This window comes from Callorhinchus milii, unplaced genomic scaffold (genome assembly GCF_018977255.1).
Source record: "Callorhinchus milii isolate IMCB2004 unplaced genomic scaffold, IMCB_Cmil_1.0 Scaffold2, whole genome shotgun sequence".
Taxonomy (NCBI): domain Eukaryota; kingdom Metazoa; phylum Chordata; class Chondrichthyes; order Chimaeriformes; family Callorhinchidae; genus Callorhinchus; species Callorhinchus milii.
Window position 1 is genome coordinate 2,798,949 of NW_024704743.1, and position 21,179 is coordinate 2,820,127.

General features: G+C 44.0%; 1 protein-coding gene across 1 annotated transcript in view; it reads right to left on the minus strand.

The window, feature by feature from the left end:
- The window catches only part of ptprn2 (protein tyrosine phosphatase receptor type N2), a 168,644-nt gene that overhangs the window by 120,260 nt on the left and 27,205 nt on the right, over nt 1-21,179 (minus strand). The window contains 1 exon segment of the mRNA XM_042332553.1: nt 4,063-4,176. Within this exon segment, the coding sequence (XP_042188487.1) occupies nt 4,063-4,176 (114 nt within the window).

Sequence of the window (21,179 nt, forward strand, 5' to 3'; positions counted from 1 at the left end):
CATCCCCCTCCCCCCAGCTCCTCCCCCTCCCCCCGGCTCGGCCCTGGGATCCGTTACTGTGAAGCGCGCTGAGACGCCGTCCGGCGTGGAGGACACTATATGAATCCAAGTTGTTGTTGTTGTTATTGTTGTTTCCTTAACCCTTTAAGTGTCACACCTCTGACAAATGCTTTCAGAGAGAGAGAGAGAGGAGTGAGAGAGAGATAATAATAAATAAATAATTAATTTAATTCTATTAGATGATCTTATAGAAAATGTCAGGACAGGCTGGAGAGGCTGAATGGCCTCCTCTTGTTCCAATGTCTGTCTGGCAGTAAGGAGCTGAATACAAGATTCAGCAAAGGCAGGACGTTGACATCACGGACAGTAATTTACGTGCATTTGTCATGTGGTCGATGGTCCTTGCGCCCTTTTCCAATGGAAGATTGAAGATTAAAGAAGATATCGTTTGACGATCAATATCTCTTCAGTCAGTAAAAAACAATTGCTTTTCTCTCAGCTTTCAAATCGCAAGATTATGTTTGATGTTTTAAAAATGTGTTTTGCAACGAGATAAGAAGCAAATACCCAACCCCCTCCCCTCTTGCTTCCACCTCCTCTATCCTCTCCATATCCCCCCACTCACCCCTCCACACCTCCCCCAGCCCTCCCGTCCCTCTTTCCCCTCTCATATCTCCCCACGTCTCCCCCTCCCCCACCTCTCCGCATGTAATTAAAAAAAGTCTAATTATTTTGCTAATGTTTTATGTTTTTTAATAATGACCAAGATTTGAGGATAGATACCTTTGACATCAGGAAGAAGTCTCAAGGATACAGTGTAAAGTGGACTGTGCAGGCAATTGCAGCTGCCATGAAGTGAACAACCAATTTTTTAATCTGGATTTTGTTGGCCTGGAATCCGGGAGAAACTCTTTTTTTGTTTCGAGTCATGTCGTGGGATCTTTAACATCCACCTGGACAGGAAGATATCAGCTCCAAGGAGATCCCGCGTACAACAACAACAATTTGCGCCCCTCATGCAGGGCAGTGCCCTAGAGAGCTTGACCCCAACCCGGGGGAGGGGGGAGATGACCGTAGGTACTGATCAAAGAGGAAGGTCTTCAAGCGCCACTTGAAGGTGGGGAAAGAGGGGGCAAGGTGGAGGGATTGAGAGAGAATGTTCCAGAGTTTCAGGGCTTAGTGGCTGAAAGCCTGACCACTGATGGTGGAACAGAGGGCACGAGGGTCAAGGAGGAGGCTGGAGCTTAAAAATAAGGCACATTTGCCTTAAAAATAAATGGCAGCATCCCAGCTCCCCATGAACTGCCACATAAGGTTTAATACATTCCCAGACATTTCCCAACCCACCTATTTTCTTCTTCGTACCAAATGAGCTTTAAATGTATTTTTCTGCACTACAAACGACTTTGGAAACTAGAACTGCGAAATGGTAACATTACACTAACCTCATTTAAAAGCTATCAAATGAAAGACTGTGGCCCAGCTATATATAGTAGATTACCAGACGTCAATGTGATGAACACTTCCAGTATCTTGGGAGGCTCATCTCTCTCTCTCTCTCATGCGCGCTCTCTCGTTCTCTCTCTCTCGCTCTCTCTCCAGTTGGTGCTTGAAGTTTTACTGGGATTTGATCTGAACGAAAGGACTACAAAGTTCACACACAAGATTGGTTTTGATGAAGAAGACCATTTGGCCTATTTAATCTCATTCCTGTAGAAACCCACTCCACTGTCCTCCCATCACAACTAATCTTGTGTGATCTTTTGTGGAGTCCTGCAGTGTATTAGTTAGAGAGCACTCAGTCAGGGCGAAACATTGGGCAAGGTACCATACTCCACACGCCTCTGTTTATTTAGCAATAATAGGAACTTGTTTGTTAGTTGATTGGCGGATCACTTTCTGGGGATAATAATCCCTTACAAAATGTGGTCACTCAATCCGTGACTGTTTGTGGGGACGCTGCTGTGTGCAATTGGCTGCTGCGTTTCACCCACAAAATGAACATTCGATTCACTTTATAGCATATTATGTGAAGCGCTTTGAGACGTCTCAACAATGACTCAGAACACAACTAAAATCACGACATCTTTCACAGCCATGACTGGGAACTCAACTAATTCTTGACATTAACTCTGCAGGATTGCTGTAGACAATTGGTTGGCAGACATTCCTACATAACAAGCGCTGTTAGTTCAGGGCGAATATTATTTGAGTGTCATCTTAGCTCTAATGGCAGCACTTCTGCCTTGGAGTCAGGAAGTTGTGGAATCAAGCCCCCCATCTGGACTTTGAACTCACTAGTCTAGGCTGACAATCCAACTCACTGTGTTGTCAGAGGCGTAGAGTTGTTGAGTTGTTATTAACAGAGGAAATGGAACAAAAATAAGTTTTACAGAGAGAAAAAAAACTTTTAAAAAGACTCGACCTAATAAATGATTTTGCAGAAGAATTTAAATGAAAATTCCGCTTGACGTCCCCTCGCTGATCTCTCCCCTGAAGGTTGATTTTATGATATCATCCCCATAAAGCTACCAAGGTGGGTCTGCTCCAGTTTGTGAGGGATATTTATAGAGTGGATCTGCATTAAATAGTAATTAAACTGAGATTTTATAGAGTCCGTCTTAGTGATAAGGTGACAGATCATGGATCTTTTCATACAGTTGGTATTGTAAAATATTCTACTGTTCTAAATATACAGTAATTACTATTCCTCTTATTAGACCTGACCAATGCTCACTGCTATCAGAAAGCTCGGGAAGAGATTTTAACCCTTTGAGCGCTGTTCTCTCCAGCTCAAAGTGGAGGAAGACAAAGGGTGATTTGATAGAAGTATTTTGATAATGGAAGTCAGGAGTTAGATAGTGGAGAATTGTTTCCTTTGGTCGAGGGATCTATTGAAGGCACAGCCAAGAGAGAATTGAGGTCAGCAAGCATCTCTTCCCACACAGCGAATTGTGAAGATGTGGAATTCTCTATCCCAGAAAGCTGTAGAGACAGGATCAATAGGGATGTTTAAAAGACACATATTTGGGTAATTTAGTTTTGGTCACAGCCGAGGTGTCTATTATATGCGGAACCCATTATTGTGCTTAAGAGTATCCAAACCAGAGGTCCACACGTGCACACCTCCTACACGATGAAATGTCCCTGAATCTGGAATGGAATGCGCCCTCTCTCTCTCTTTCTCTCTCTCTTCCTGGATGGAGGCATCCTGCTTACCTAATTCCAAAGAGTATTAGGTACAGGTTGGCAAGAACCAAGGCCTGGGGACCCCAGAGAGTGAATTGGCGTAACTGCTGGAGTCTAACCAACTAAACCTCATAGCTTGCCATTGATATTGCTGTCCGCCAAGCTTCCTGCTGCTTGTCCAGCTGGGACCATCCTACTCTTCAGAGCTTTGGCTACAGGAGTTAACAGGAGACAAATGCTGCTGCATTTGCTGATAAACATTCAATCACTTCCCCATATAATCCTGCGAAGCGTTTTGAGTCTTCCTCCTGACTTGAAAGAAGTTTTATCAAATGGAAGAATAATTATTATTGTTAGTGCCTCACTGAGTGTCCTCAGGACTTGTCAATACATTAAGAGCTATAATAATAATAATAATCCTTGCACTTGATACAGCGCTTTATTACATCTTTGAGAAGTCTCAAAGCGCTTCACGGGATACACTGTAAAGTGAATTGACCGTATATTTTTTTGGGGCGAAACATAGCACCCAATTGCACACAGCAGCGTCCCACAAACAGCTATGGATTAAAGTGATCAATTTTTTTTAAAGGAATTATTACCCTCGGAAAAGCGATCCACTAATCAACTAACAACCGGGTTCCTGCTTACTGCTGGGTAAATAGAGGCGTGTGGAGTAAGGAAACTTGCCCAACAATCACCCTCCTACCCCTACCCTCCTCGCCCTCCACCCCTCCTGATCCCAACCACTAGCTCAGGTGCTGATCCATGACTTGGGACGTCCTCCTAACGTGAAAGGCGTTGTGTGCAAATATCATGTGTTGTTGTTGTCTCAGTGTAATGTCTCAGTCTGGCAATAAACAGAAAGAGTACCTTGGAGGGACAGTTTATGCAGGATACTCCGGAGGCGTTGAAGATCAGCCGGTGAAACTTCGTATTGATTTACGTCTATCACCGGCAGCTCCTGACACCTCCCAAACACTGCGTCTGAAAAGCAACAAGAAGGAAGATGAGTCAGCGGATTGACAGGGGAACTAAACCTAAACATTCCTCTCAGCTGCTCCCGTTTAAAGGGAATCAGTAACGTGCTCACATTTGCTCAAATAGACAAGGAGGAAAAAAATCTTCTTTTTCAAAGCATTAGCCAGACACTTGTCACAGAGAACAGTCGGGGCAATACAACAACAACAAATGACATTTGTATAATGCCTTTCACATCAGGAGGCAGACAGGACTGCGAGAGTCAGCACCTGCACAATGGGCCACATGGGTTCATTCAGTATCAGTGCTGGAGAGGAGAATAGAGAGTCTGTAACCACATGTTAAAGCACCTTTCACATCAGACAGGAACTGCCAAAGTCAACGATGTGCACCTGAGCTGGGGGTTGGGATCAGGAAAGGTGAAAGGCAGGGAGGGTGAGGGAGAGATCATAATATATAATAATAATAATAATCCTTGCATTTGATACACCACCTTATCAAAGCTTCGAGACGTCTCAAAGTGCTTCACAGGATATACTGTAAAGTGTAGTGACTGTGTATTTTGTGGGCGAAACACGGCAGCTAATTGAGCACAGCAGCGTCCTCACAAACAGCCGTGGATTGAAGTGACCAATTTATTATTATTAGGGATGGAATGTGGTCACTAATTTCAACACTGTTTCTAGGAAGTCGCTTGTGTGCAAATTGGCATTTGCCTATAAATATGCACTCGCTATATTTTACAAAAATACGCTTTGAGACATGTGGCCGTGATGAGGCACTATATCAAATGCCAGGATTATTATTATTAATCAAATGGTGAATTTCATAATAAGATTGAAAAAACTAACAATAAACCACTTGTTGCGATATAAGAGTCGCCCCCTTTAAATCAGGGCTGCTCTTATTATTAATGCTATGCAAATTGACGCATGGATGACAAAGCCATCAGCTGATGGAAATGCTTTCAGCAAATGAGATGATGTATAATGTATTAAACATAATATTCGGAAAAGGGAAAGGCTGAAATGTTCGCACGGGGTTTAATAACCACAGAATAAAATATATTAAAACTTGTCATTTGATCTCTTAAAAGTGCGACACTGAGGATCTTGTCAATTAAGTAGAATTCTGAGTGTGGCACAAAAAGCAATTTTGAGATCACATTGAGAATGTTAAAGAGTAAAACCACTGCCTCTGGTGAACAATTGTTCCTAATCACCGACATCTCAATGATGAGATTAGGCTGCATTTTACAGTCTGACTGAAACAGTGTCCCAGCCCTTCTCAACGTTTATATTGTCAACCTGAGACACTCAGCACATCCCTGACATTGTCATCATGTTCTCTCTCAGACCATTATTGTCTGTAAAGCGTAAAAGACAAGATTGTGTAGAATTTGTGGACAGTTTTTGAATATTGAGTCTGTCCCAGCACCACATTGGGACCACCCTCCAGTGCAGTGCTGGAGAGATCACTGTGAGAGATCAGTGCTGTGATTCGGATGAGATGTTGAACTGAGGTCCTGTCTGCCTGTTCAAGTCTGCCTCTCTATGGCTGTATATCACCCTCTCTATAGCCTGTATATCACCCTCTCTATGGCTGTATATCACCCTCTCTATGGCTGTATATCACTCTCTCTATGGCTGTATATCACCCTCTCAATGGCTGTATATCACTCTCTCTATGGCTGTATATCACTCTCTCTATGACTGTATATCACCCTCCGTATGGCTGTATATCACCCTCTCTATGGCTGTATATGTACAAGCTGCATTGAGGGACAAGGGAATCTGTTCTTTCGTTCAGGATTTTATATGTTATCAAAGAAGGTTTTCCTGGAGACAATCATCATTTTGTGTTTGAAATAAACATCTTACATTTGGTTGTGCTTTAAACCACCATCAATTTGCAAAGCTGTATCTGCTCAGAATCAGCTTAAAGGGGCAACAACAACTTGCAGTTATATTGCACCCCTCACGCGGGCTCGTGTCCCAGAACCCTTACTGTGCATTCCAGTCTCCCCGAGTCCCTCACATCTTGTAGGGTTCACGCGGCAGATCTAATGCTTCACTGATTGTATTGAAGTGAGAGGATTGCCACACGATTGCCACAGTGTGTGTTGCTTCTGACATCCCAGCTTTTCAGTGGAGAGAGAGAGACCTAACACTAGCAACAGAGACAGAAACAGCAAGTTCACAAGATGGGTTTGGATGAAGACAGCCCTTGATTCTGAGCAGGTCGGACTCTTCAGTCTCGAGAGAAGATGACTATTATTATCTTGTGAGCTTTCAAGCTCTGACAATTACTAAAGCATTTGCAGATCCAGATGCTGCTGAGAAACAGGCACAAGATTGAAAGGTGTAATAAAATAAGAATAATTCTTGCATTTCATATCACGTCTTATCAACTCGTCAGAATGTCCCAGAGCGCCTCACAGAGTATACTGTAAAGTCTGGTGACTGTATATTCAAAGACAAATATTTACTCTTTTACTGACACTGAGCATTGCCAGGAGAGACTCTGTTGCCGTTTATCGCTGTGCCTGCGAGTTATTCTCATTCAGGTGACGTGCAGTTTCCTGACCTTAGACCCTGTCAACTTAATAATTTTGTGCAATTGCACCAAACTCCCAAAGCAATTGATGGGCCTGAAGGCAAAGCAACAACAACTTGCATTTATACAGCCCTTCATGAGGGGCAGCGTCACAGAACGCAGTGCAGTTAAACAAGGACCTGGGCTGATTACTGGCAAATGAAGCTGAATACAGATAATTTCATGGTTTACTATAGACAGGAGGAAGAATAGAAAACATGGATTTCATAAATAGGATGGAACTTGTCAAGGGAAAAGCTGGAAGAGATCAAGGGGTGTCAGCAGTAGGTGCTGGGCCTTACTGCTGAACCTGTTGTGTTTAAATCCCCGGAAGTCAGGCCACAACGAGAGCACAGTCTGGAGGTGTAGTGGCTGTAAGCACGGCTGCTAATAGTGGAGCAGAGGGCACAAGGGATGTGTAGAAAGGCTCCCAAGTACAACCTTCCCCTTCCCATCTCCTGCTCACATGTTAAATGATCTTTTTGCCTGTGTGTTGCAGTGAGGTCCTGGGGCTCCAGTCTGCTCTGGGATAAAACAGCAGCAAATGGATCTCTCCACAGGCACCGCAATTCATTCCCATCCTCCAGCGGTTACTAAGCAACGGCATGTGTTAACATTGGATGACGTTTTGATGAGAAGTTTTGAGAAGAGGACAGCAGTAGCCAGCGCTGGTACTTTGTTTGCAGTTTGGTGACAGTCGGGTGTCTGACACGCGCGGAACCCCATCACCTGATTAGCAGATTCCACACCAAACTGAGATTACCAAGTTTGTAATAATAATAATCCTTGTATTTGATACAGCGCCTAATCACATCTTGAGACGTCTCAAAGCGCTTCACAGAATATACTGTAAAGTGGATTGATTATATTTTGTGGGCGAAACGCGGCAGCCAATTGCGCACATCAGCGTCCCACAAACAGTGGTGGGTTGAGTGGCCAAAATATTTGTTTATTTATTTACTTTTGGAGGGATTATTATTCCGGGAAAGCAATCTGCCAATCGACTAACAACCGCGTCCATACTGACGGCTAGGCAAACAGAGGCATGTGGAGTAAGAAAACTTGTCTAAGGGGTTGAACCCAGGTCCTCTCACTTGCGAGGTGAGAGCACTAACCACTATGCTACGTGACTCCATGTTTGCCAACTACACATGGAAATTTCCCCATGTTTGGAGTTAAATGTGCACTCTCTCTCTCTGGCACTGTATCAGACGCTGTGACAGCCTAAACTGTGTGAATACAAACCTCAAGAGATACTTGCAGAGCAAAGCCAACGTCAGTGGGTGATTAACACTGTCGTTGTCTCTCACTTTCTGAGCCTTGGAGCTCACAAAAAAGCCAACAAAACGCATTTGTCTGACACGGAGATATTCAATGTAAAGCTGTAACCCTTGGAGATGACCCTCGGCACCAATGATCAGTGCTTAATAACATCCACCGTTGTCATGGTAACCACAGACTATCTGGGACGGCCTCTAGAGAATTCTACAGAAGGATCTGGCGAGCTCTGGTCAAAACAAAACACTAATCGGCACAGCAGCCTCTCTGTGGATGTGGAACTCAATGCTCAGGGAGGTCTCATCACCCGTCGGTGGACATTACAGTCTGGTTCAGGCTGTGAGCCTCCCTCCACTGTCCTCGGTTCAGGAGTTTGTGGGTTCGAGCCCACTTCGGGCCATGAGCTCACAATCTAGGCCATGATCCATCTCACTGCATGTCAATGCCTTCAGACGTCCTCCCAACATGAAAGTAATAATAACAATAATCCCTGCATTTGATATAGCGCCTTACCATTGAAACGTCTCAAAGAGCTTCACAGAATATACTGTAAAGTGAAATGACTGAGCCATTCAGTTCACGGATCCTGTCTGTCTGCTTTATGTGTTGATAAATCAGCTTCTTGTTTTACATTAATCTCACGTTTTGATCGTCAGCTCACATTATGAGGGTGAGCTCCATTTCATGGTATAACAGCGTCACCGGGTTCAGCTGATCACACTCTTGTCTCTGAGTCAGAATATCTGCTTTCCTGATTCCCCCGCCCCAGGGCAGAGCAAGGCGCGCACTGAGCTCCAGCTGTTCTCTCCGGACTCTAATGCCTTTACAAAGTGATTTCATTCGAAGTTAAATTAGGCAACAAGGAGACGAGGTTTGTGCTTTACCCAGAGTGAGAAGAAGACTTTGGGGATAATAGTTTGGGCTCAGGGCCACACACAGACACGTATGTTGTTACTCCGTGACCAATGGAATGAGTGTTTTTTGTTTCACAAACTTCCCGTAACTAATGGTGGTTGAGCTGATAGCGCCAACTTCCTCTGTATAGCCACTGTGCAAGTGTGTGTACACGTGTGTGTACGTGTGTGTGTGTGTGTATATATGTGTGTGTGTATATGTGTGTGTGTGTGTATATGTGCGTGTATATGTGTGTGTGTATATGTGTGTGTGTATGTGTGTGTATATGTGTATGTGTGTGTATATGTGTATGTGTGTGTGTATGTGTGTGTGTGTATGTGTATATGTATATGTGTGTGTGTATGTGTGTGTGTCTCTGGTTGTGAAAACTGACTGAGCTGCAAAGCCATTTTAATGCAGTTTAATGCAGTTTAACACAATTTAATGCAATCTCTTGAAAAGAGGAGGGTAGGGGGTGACTTGATAAAGATCTTTAAAATGTTGAAAGGTTTAGATAGGTTCGATATAGGGATGATGTTTCCACTTGTGGGGGAGACCAAAACCAGGGGCCATCAATATAAAATACTCACAAATAGATCAAATAGGGAAGTTAGAAGACATTTCTTCACACAGAGAGTAGTGGGAATGTGAAACAGGCTCTCGCTCTCTCTATTCACACACTCCCTCCCTCCATCTCTCTATATCTGGGAATATGGAACATCCTCCACAAGGAGTTGTGGAGGCAAATAACACAGATGTATTTAAGGGGAAGCTGGAGAGATACATGAGGGAGAAAGGAGTAGAAGGTTCTGTTTGAAGGCTTAGTTGAGGAAGGGCAGGAGGGGCTCATGTGGAGCATAAACACCGGCACAGACCAGGTAGGCCCAATGGCCTATTTCTGTGCTGTATGTTCTAATGAATTCTAATATAGTTTAATGTAGTTTGCTGGGTGGCACGGCACTGTTAAAAACCGCAGACAGGTTTAGCAACCCTCACACGTGTGACAAGCTCTAGATTTTAAATACAGCTGTCCCTGCTTGTCCTCTCAGCTGCTCTATTTTGCTCCGTGATTATTTTTATTGCAAAGTGCAAGGCAACGACCCCCACACCCTCCATCCCCAGCCCACCCCCTGTTAAATCATGGTCTTTTTTTACCAAATAAAAATATAATAATAATCCTTGCATTTGATACAGGGACTTATCACCTCTTCAAGACGTCTCAAAGCGCTTGACAGAATACACTGTAAAGTGAATTGACTGTATATTTTGTGGGTGAAATGTGGCAGCCAATTGCACACAGCAGCGTCCCCACAAACAGCCGTAGATTGAGTGACAATTTTTTTTTGAAGGAATGATGACCCCGGAAAAGCGATCCCCCAATCGACTAATGACCGGGTTCTACTTACTGTTAGGTAAACAGAGGTGTGTGGAGTAAGGAAACTTGTTTAAAGTCTTGCCTAAAGTTTCGCCCTGACCGGGAATCATGTTGACAATATTCATTCCCTATCCACTGAGCTTCACTTCCCAGCTGTTTTGGGTCTTTGCTGTTTGCAAATTGGCTGCAGTATTCGCCTACAGAATACATAGTCACTACACTTTACATCAAATCTCTTGAAGCGCTTTGAGATGTCTTGTTGAAGCGAAAGGTACCATGTCAAATGCAAGAATCAACATTATTACTACTTATAATAATACAATATAATATAATAATAACAATAACAATAGTTGTACACCTGCATTGAGAATACCCTGTATCGGCCTCCTGCTGCTATTGAAAGTTCACAAGCTTTTCGAAGTGCTTCATTTCTATCATTTTTTGGTACTAAAATCTTGTGCTGACCGTTTCTCCCTCAAGAACATCACTGAGCTCCCCCTGCTCTCTCTCTCTCCTCCACAGCTATTATCTTCCAGCACTTGGTGGGCAACAATAGCACTTTAATCCAAGAGTTCAATTATGTTGTTCAGCTGCACTTGCAGTGCAGAACACAGTGTAGTCGTGTGCACACAGAGAGAATTGCTTGGGCTGTACCTGTGCTGTTGTACATACAGTTCTGGTCACTGTGACATTAAAAGGGTCAGCGTAGAGGACAGCAACAAGGTGGTTTCCCAGTATCACTGGGATGTGCTGTGTTACAGCTCTTTGGCCTTGAGAAGAGACGCCTCAAAGCAGACCTGATAGAGGTTCAGTAGAACCTTGTTATAAGTGGTTGAATTATAGGCGTGTGCCCTGCAGACTCTACAGTGGCTTCATAACACTACACAATGGCTGACTTACCAGGTCAACATTCATGTCCCTTGAAGCTCCCCAGGACGCTACCCTGAGTGAAGGGGGCAATATATCAACAGCAAGTAGTTGTTGTTGTTGTCATCTCCTGCAGCAGGGACCTGACCTGATGATCCAGAGCCATTGTGTAGCTCCTGGCCATCTGTCCGAACACATTGACAGTTATTAACTAAAACACTGACAGGCGATTGTGCCCACTGGTCGCTGTGTAAGGTCGATTGGGATTTTAAGGCTTTTTTTTAACCCAAACTCTTTATTTACCTTCAGCTATCTCCATCACAGGTGTAAGTGCAGTGTATCAGGTGTGCAATAAGGTGGCGAGGGCTGTTTTGCTGGGACAGAATCTCTTCAATAGTGAAAATGATTCACAAAAACTTGCATTTATGTCGGGGCCTCAAGTCGGATATCGTCTCAGAGCATTTCACAAAGATGGAGGCGGATGCAGAATCGGGAAGTGATTTGAAGATGCTTATCTTACATTAGAAACAAAGTCTGCAACATGCTGTCTGTTGCCAATGTTATTTGTTTTATCAGGAAATCAGGAGAAAGTCACCACTGTGGGCAAAGTCAGCTTCCATCGTAATGTTCTCTATTGCATTGAGAGACTGTGAGCTTCACTTCATATTCAAGACTGAGGTTGATAGATTTCTATAGGACAGAGGGATTAAGGGGATAGAGCGGGTAAATGGAATTAGGTTAGAAGATCAGTCATGATCTTATTACATGGCAGGGCAGACTCGAGGGGCCGAATGGCCTACTCCTGCTCCTATGGTCTTATGGTCTTCACTGCAGTAACACAATAACCTGTGATACCTGTGCCTCAGGGTAATGGCTTTCTGAACGTTGTACACAAACTGCACACAGGAAATTATATCAGCCGCGCTTCCTGCATCCAGATCACAGGAAATGACATCAGGGCACTTCCTGCACATATAGTACGTCTCATTATAACACAAAGTCTGATTTTATAAACACAAACCAGGTTAAGTGGACGTTCTCGTGTCTCACCTTTGACTGAGGTTAAACCATCTTCAATAATTCCAGTGGACATTATTAGCCCCCATGGCACTATTTCGAAGAGCAGGATGTCCTGGCCAATATTTATCCAGCCCAGATTCATTACAATATGCAAATAATATTGGCAATATGGCCATTATTATTTGCATATTATTTGCCAATCTTGTTTGTCAAATGTTGTTAACATGGTTAGCTGTCATTTTTGCCTGCAAAATCATTACTCTGCTAACAAATGCACTGAGTGAAACATTTGAGATTTGTGGAATCTTATAGCTCAGTGGGTAGAACACTCGCCTCACAAGCGAGAGATCTGGGTTTGATTCCCAGGCAGGGCGAAACATTGGGCAAGTTTCCTTACTTCCCATACCCGTTTACCTAGCAGAAAGTAGGAACCCAGTTGTTAATCAATTGGCGGATCGCTTTTCTGGGGATAATAATTCCTTGAAAAATAATAATAATAAATTGGTCACTCAATCCACGGCTGTTTGTGGGGACCCTGCCGTGCGTAATTGGCTGCCGTGTTTTGCTCACAAAATTTACAGTCAATTCACTTTACAGTGTATCCTGTGAAGTGCTTTGAGACGTCTCGAAGACGCGATAAGGCGCTGTATCAAATGCAAAGATTATTATTATTATTATTAGGTTGTTCTGCTCATCGTGTGTCAGTTTGGCTCAGTCTCGCCTCCGAATCAGAAGGTTGTGAGTTCAAGTCCCACGCCAGCATTTGGAATCACAGAATCTCACACAGTCTAAGCTGAATCCTGTGAAGCGCTTTGAGGCGTCCTCCTGACATGAAATTCGCTATATCAAATATTCAGGGATTATTATTATTAATCATATGAATTATTATCAAATCCAACATTCTTCTCCGTACTTTCGGGAGTTATATGAAAATCATTAATAAAAACAGATTGGAAGCATCAATATTCATGAAACTGGTGTCTGATGATTCCTCGCCAGGTGGGAGAGGAAATGAGAGCATTTTATCTATCTGCGTAGAACAGTGTATGTGACTGCAATACTAATCTTTGGTGCAGGCTCACTCATAATTTAAATCATTCATGAGAAGAGCTATACATAATGGCTCTGATCGACTACTTGCTGCAGGACATTTTTTTTACAAATAAATCGTTATTTGGTGACACAGTCGGGGGGGAATGGGGGGGGGGATTCGGGGGAAGTGGGGGGACTTGCACATGTGACAAAATATCTATTAGTAGGTAGATCCACATTTACAGCACAGCGGAAGGCCAATTGGCACATCATGTCCTGCTTGTTAAAAGAACAATCCCATTCAGCCACAATATAACTGGGAGGACGTCTGAATGAGCTTCACACGGCTGCCTGGGAGTCTGAGATCAGGGGAGACAGAAATGGCTGAAAGTATAGTTGAAGAGGAAGGTCTTAAGCTGGGCCAATAGAAAAGTGCAGCTGCACATTTTCTGTGGAATCCACTACAAATATCCTCCTCCACTATACACCTGTACACACAGTGTGCCACACTACACACCTGTACACACAATGTGCTGCACTACACACCTGTATACACAGTGTGCCCCACTACACACCTGTATACACAGTGTGCCCCACTACACACCTGTACACACAGTGTGCCACACTACACACCTGTAAACACAATGTGCCCTACTACTACTAATAATATTCCTTGCATTTGATATAGCGCTTTTCACGTCGAGAGGACGTCCCAAAGCGCTTCACAGAACACACTGTAAAGTGAATTGACTATATATTTGTGGGCGAACGCAGCAGCCAATTGCGCACAGCAATGTCCCACAAACAATCGTGGATTGAAAATGACCAATTTATTATTGCTTTTAGTTTTGGAGGGATTATTATTAGGCTCTGTGTGGAGTAAGGAAACTTGCCCAAGGTTTTGCTCTGCCGGGAATTGAACTCAGCTCTAACCACTGAGCTACAGGACTCCACAAACTACACACCTGTACACACAATGTGCCCTACTATACACCTGTGCACACAGTGTGCCCCACTACACACCTGTGCACACAGTGTGCCCCACTGCACACCTGTACACACATTGTGTGCCCAATACACACCTGTGTACACAGTGTGCCCCACTACACACCTGTGCACACAGTGTGCCCCACTACACACCTGTACACACAATGTGCCCCACTACACACCTGTGCACACAGTGTGCCCCACTACACATCTGTACACACAATGTGCCCCACTACACACCTGTACACACAATGTGCCCTACTACTACTACTAATAATAATAATAATACTTTTTTCCAGATAAAATAATAATAATAATCCTTGCATTTGATATAGCGCTTTTCGCGTCGGGAGGACATCCCAAAGTGCTTCACAGAACACACTGTAAAGTGAATCGACTGTATATTTGTGGGCGAACGCAGCAGCCAATTGGGCACAGCAATATCCCACAAACAGTCGTGGATTGAAAATGACCAATTTATTATTGTTTTTGGGTTTGGAGGGATTATTATTAGGCTCTGTGTGGAGTAAGGAAACTTGCCCAAGGTTTCGCACTGACCTGCGTGGAATTGAACTCAGGTCTCTCACTTGCAAAGCGAGTGCTCTAACCACTGAGCTATAGGACTCCACACTACACACCTGTACACACAGTGTGCCCCACTACACACCTGTACACAAACCTGTCCTCCCCCCATTGGCACATTTCAGATTTCTTATTATGAAATGTGTAAAGAAATACCGCAAATTAGACAGCATTGTATTGCAATTGGGGAAACGCATTTTACTTCTCATTGTAAACCGATTTGCTGCTGAGCCAGACCTGACGTGTTCTTGTGTTGCATTCAGAAAATCAATGAACTGCCAAGGCACAGAATTGACATTTCAAGCTGAGCTCTGATCAAAACTCTTATCCTTATTAACGTTGCTGCTTGTTAAACCATCTGCACTTTAAGTCAATGTGTCAGCAGACTGAAAAAAGGAAAGGGAAAAACAACATGATGGGAATCTAATGGACAAGTAGCTTCTGGTTCCACAACTAGAATCTCCTCATTCACTGGAAATCTCCTCATTACACTGGGAATAACATAACATAATATGTAGGAGCAGGAGTAGGCCATTCGGCCCTCGAGCCTGCCCCACCATTCAATCATGGCTGATCTTCTCATCTAACTCCAGCTAATAACCTGACCGTGCCTTATCCCCATATCCCTTAATCCCTTTTGCAATAAGAAATCTATCAATCTATCTATGAGGTGATCAAGATTGGGCTGTGTATTGTACTGTACTCTGCAAGTGATCAGGATTGGCTGTGTATTGCACTGTACTCTTCAAGTGATCGGGATTGGGCTGTTTACTGTACTGTACTCTGCAGGTGATCAGGATAGGGCTGTGTACTGTATTGTACTGTACTCTGCAGGTGATCAGGATTGGGCTGTGTATTGTACTGTGCTGTTCTCTGCAGTTGATCGCGGCAGCTGACTTGCGCACAGCAATAACATAACATGTAGGAGCAGGAGGAGGCCATTTGGCCCTTCGAGCCTGCCCCGCCATTCAATCATGGCTGACCTTCTAATCTAACTCCAGCTAATACCCTGACCCTGCCTTATCCCCATATCCCTAAATCCCTTTTGCAATAAGAAATCTATCGACTTCAGTCTTGAATATGTTCAAGGACTAAGCGTCAACAGCCCTTTGGGGTAGTGAGTTCCATACATTCACTGCCCTTTGAGTGAAGAAGTTCTTCCTCAACTCAGTGCAAAAGGATTGGTCCCTGATTTTAAGGTTGTGACCCCTGGTTTTAGTTTCTCCAACCAGGGGAAACAATCTCCCACTATCTGCTCTATCATGCCCTTTGATGATCTTATAGGTTTCTATAAATCTTTCCTAAACCTAAATCTTTCCGCACACCTACAAAATTAGCCTTATTTAAATTCAGCATACTTGTCTCGGATTTAACTATATTCCTCTCTAACTTAATGCAGAATTTAATCATATTGTGATCACTCTGCCCTAGAGGAGTCTTAATAACTACATTGCCGACGAGCCCTGTCTCACAAATAGCCACAATTTTATCTGGAGGATTGTCTGTCGGAACATAAGGAGAAACTCGCTTCTCATTTCAAATAGTCTTATAGGATCAACTGGCAGGAAGTTGGTTTCAGATGTTATCCGAAGGACAGCACTTCTGCCAAACCCCACACGCAGGACTGGAGTGTCTATTCCCCACCTCGCTCGCTCTCTGTCCTTCATTGGGCTCTCAATGGCTTCTGTGTGACTCACAGTGAAGGAAAGGGCTGGTGATTTCTCTTTGAATTACAATAATTCAAATTGAATCTTCCAAATAATTGCCTCTGGAAAGACAGTGAATCCTGCCTCTGACAATCATTTATCCCCTCTGTGTTCCAGAGAGTACGGGCTGCAAATAATATGCTGGGACGAGCCAACATTTCATCCCTTTCCCACCAGTCAATTACAGGGTAGTCTCCAGCATCAGTTGTTAACACAGCTCAGCACCGCTATTTAATCTGGTTCAACAACAGGACTCAGAAATGTGACGATAAATAGAAAAAATCTTCATCTTCTGCAAAAGGTGATGCTGTGTCCCTCCCTGTGTCCCTCCCTCTGTCTCTTCCTGTGTCTCTCCCTCTGTCTCTCCCTGTGTCTCTCCCTGTGTCTCTCCCAGTGTCCCTCCTCCCTCTGTCTCTCTCTCTCTCTGTCCCTCTCTGTGCCTCTCCCTGTGTCCCTCCCTCTGTCCCTCCCTGTGTCCTTCCCTCTGACCCTCCCTGTGTCCCTCCCTCTGTCCCTCCCTGTGTCCTTCCCTGTGTCCCTCGCTGTGTCCCTCGCTGTGTCCCTCACTGTGTCCCTCACTCTGACGACTATTATTTTTATCAGCCGGGTGTCTGACACATGTAGAAATCTGTAACTCCAGCCCTTGCCTCACAAGCGAGAGGACCCGGGTTTGATTCCCAGGTTTAGGGTGAAACCTTAGGCAAGTTTCCTTACTCCACACTTTACAGTATATTCTGTAAAGCGCTTTGAGACATTTCAACTACGTGATAAGATGCTGTATTAAATGCAAGGATTATTATTATTAATAAAAGTATCCAGACCAGACTTTTTGTAATGTATAAATAAGATAAATATCATGAAACATATGGGCCAATTAATGAGTCAGGCCAAGGAGAGGCAGTGGATTTTAATGTAAATAAATATTAATAATAATAATCCTTACATTTGTTTTAGTTTTTGTTTTAGTGCCTTTTATGTCAGGATTCACAGGATGAAGTTGGATTACTCCATTGTAAAGTGGAATGACTTGTGTATTGTGGGTGAATGTGGCAGCCAGTTTGCACAAAGCAATGCCACACAAACAGCTATAAAGTGAATGACCAAATTTTGATTGGGACAAGACAGGGGGATTGTTGGTCAAGACATCAGGAGAGAGAAACTCCCTTCTCTTTTCAAATAGTGCCATACAGTCCTTAATGTCCACCTGAAAAGGCAGACAGGGCCTTGGTTTGATGTATCATACAACAACAGCAACTTGCATTTATATAGCGTCTCACATAGGGCAGCATTCCAGAGCATTTAAACCATCCAGGAAAAATTCCTTTCCCATTTTGAAATGCCCTTTAATGCACAAAACAGGTCACACACAAGGTGAAGGGGTGTTGATGGCAGAGGAGGAGAGGGAAGGAAAAGGATTCGAGTCTGATTAACAATCATTCACCAAAGACTTCCAGTCACCTCAAAGGCAGCATCAACAAAGCTAGTAAATTATTCAGGTGCATTTCAAGGGCATTTGACTGTAAGTCAAACTAAGTTATTCTAACATTACGAGGCCAGTTTGAGGATCTTGGGTTTGAAGAACAGCATTTGAAGAGTCTCTGTCAATGGTGGCAAATCTTTATGGTCGTCCCACAAAATAAATGTTTCTGATTGAATAGATCTTATGCCTTAAATCAATAAATATTCAATGAAGAAAAAAATTGAAAAATCACCAATGATTGAACGCAGACTTACCTAGACTCGTGTGAATGTTTGGGAAGCCACAGGTTGGCGAATGGTCTATTTGTCAGAAAAAGGCCCCACAAGTGGAATATGCATTTCCCACAGGGCAACATTGCAATATTGAGCCCTGCACATCAGTCAGTGTGTGTTGTTTAGGGGCTCACAAGATCAATTCAGATGAAGAAAGCCCTAGGGTCCATCTGATCTCATCCTTCCTGAACATCCACCCTACTGTCCACCCATCACACTATCAAGCTGTGAGTCCAGTGTCCTGGCCTTATTCACCGTTTCCTGGCAACCTGTCCTAGTCATTAATTACCCTCTGGGTAATGTAAAGCTCTGGTATCTGTCTTGCAATCGCACTTTGCAGCTCTAATCTGATGGCCTCAGTTTTGGCCAATCCTGTTACCAATCCCACAAACTAGACCCTGTGTACCTGTTGCCAGCTAAAGCCTTGGTTACCTGGAGAGAAACAAACTATGAGGGGTCGCAGACCAAGTGAGTGTCTGGTGAGCGTCTGGATAATGTGTGGACAACTGGTGAGTGTCACAGGATAGAGGCTGACTGCCACGGCCATCATTAACAGTGAGCTGTGGGTCAGCACACACAGAATTCATTACAATTCTCACAGCTCACTGGGATATTACATGACTTGTGACAAGACTACAAAAACTGTGCTCTGCATTCTTCATTTGACCTGATTCGATCTAGCAACACCGTCTTAAAATGTCAGTTTAGCTTATTCAACAGACAAGTCTTGAAACAGGTAATTTAAAAATATTTAACAGCCTTACATCCAAACTATTTAGGAGACGTCTCAAAGCGCTTCACAGGATATACTGTAAAGTGACTGTATATTTTGTGGGTGAAAAGTGGCAGCCAATTGCGCACAGCAGCGTCCCCACAAACAGTCATGGATTGAGTGACCAAATTATTTTTTTAAGTGATTATTTCCCACGGAAAAGCGATCCGCCAATCGACTAACAACCAGTTTCCTGCTTACTGCTGGTAAACAGAGGCGTGTGGAGTAAAGAAACTTTCCAAGGGTTTTGCCCTGCTCGGGAATTGAACTCAGGTCCTCTCACTAGCGAAATGAGTGCTCTAACCACTGAGCTAGAGGACTCTACATTTACATTGAAAGAGATGATATTCTAACAGCAGCATTTTGCCCAATACCCAAACTGGGTGTTTGCCTGGATCTGCGATCTCCCCCGTTGATAGTTTTTAATGAGTGTTAATTCCAGCTGGTGTTCTGCGGTCTGGATAAAGGATACTGCGGTTGAAAGATTGCCTGTATTTGCCCATTATCCTGAGTAAACACCAGGCATCTGCTCTGGCAATTAACTTTGAACAAGGCTTCATTTCTCCTTTGGTGGAAGCGAGCAGGAAAAGAAAGCTTTGCAGGCCAGTGAGCATGTGAAAAATAGCTTACACGAAGCAAACAGCAATCACTTTGACTCTACAAGTCATCCCATCCTAACTGCTTGCCTACAAAATACACAATAAATCCTGTGAAGGACTTTGAGACGTCCACCCGACATGAAAGGTGATATAATCAAATAATAATGATCCTCGCTTTTGATACAATGCCTTTCACCTCAGAAGGATGTCTCAAAGTGCTTCACTTGATATAAGTAAGGTGTAGTGGATGTTAAAATAAACAGTCACTACACTTTGTAGTAAATCCTGTGAAGCACTTTGAGATGTCTCCAGGATGTGATAAGGGCTATATCAAATGCAAGAGGATTGGGAGGATTGTTGGCCAGGACATTGGGAGAGAGAAACTCCTTCTCTTTCCGAACCCCGCATCTCTATCGTTCCCCCTGAACAGGTAGATGGCATCTCAGTTTAACATCTCACTCAAACGATGGCCACTGATTTGTACAACTGGTCTGAAGTGAAGACAGTGGAAATCAGCCTGGTACTGACCAGGGTCAGACTCCGCCACAGTGAAGCCCTCCGGGACGCTATCCGGCGGACAGGCGCAGTGTAAATGCAAGTTGTTGTTGTTGTTGTCATGGTGACAGATTTTCCGCAGTTTGGGCTAACAATCCCACCTCCAAAAAAATAACAATCCCCAAAAAGGATAATTTGTATCAGTGAATGAAAGACAAAACAGAACTTCAGACGATCATCAGGTAACGTGAAATTTACAGTTGACGTCAGAAACTGGCTGCTGCTTCAGGTCGGTAGAAACTCATGTCCAAGAACCAGCAACGTACTGACTTTTATAGCACCTTCTCTCACCATAACATCTCCACATGTGCCTCAGCAATTACTCTCAAGGGCGTTGACTGTTTCTGCAGGAATTTTGCACACAGGCAAGGAAGTGTTCAGCCACCGGTCTACCCCCTCTACCCCCCACTGCACACCCACACAAAATGGGGTGATTGACTGATCGAATCCGAGGATTATTGAAACTCCCTTCTCTTTCCGAACAGCTCCACAGGATCTTTAATGTCCACCGGGACACAATGTCCACAAGCTTTCCCACTGCTTGTCCAGCTAGGACCTCTCTACCCGTTAGGACTTTGACTTACAGGAACAACAACTACAACAAAATGACATCTATAGTGCGCCTTTCACGTCGGGAGGACATCCCAAAGCGCTGAGCAGTCAGGTGTCAGGACCTGAGCATGGGTAGGGGTGGTTTAGGAGTGAGGGAAGGCAGAGAGGTGGGAGGGAGAAAGGTCTTGAGACCAGCCTTGAAGGAGGCAAGGGAGGAAGCAAGGTGAAGGGACCGCGGGATGAAGTTCCAGAGTGCGGCGGCAGAGAGGCTGAAAGCTCAGCCACCAATAGTAGGGCGGGTCGGGCGGGAGATATGGAGCAGCCGGAGCCTGATGAACAGAGGGAGCGGGCAGGTTGGTAGGGAGTCAGCAGGTCAGAGAGGTAGGAGAGGGCAAGGCCATGGATGGCCTTAAACGTGAGGACGAGGATCTTGAACTCGATCC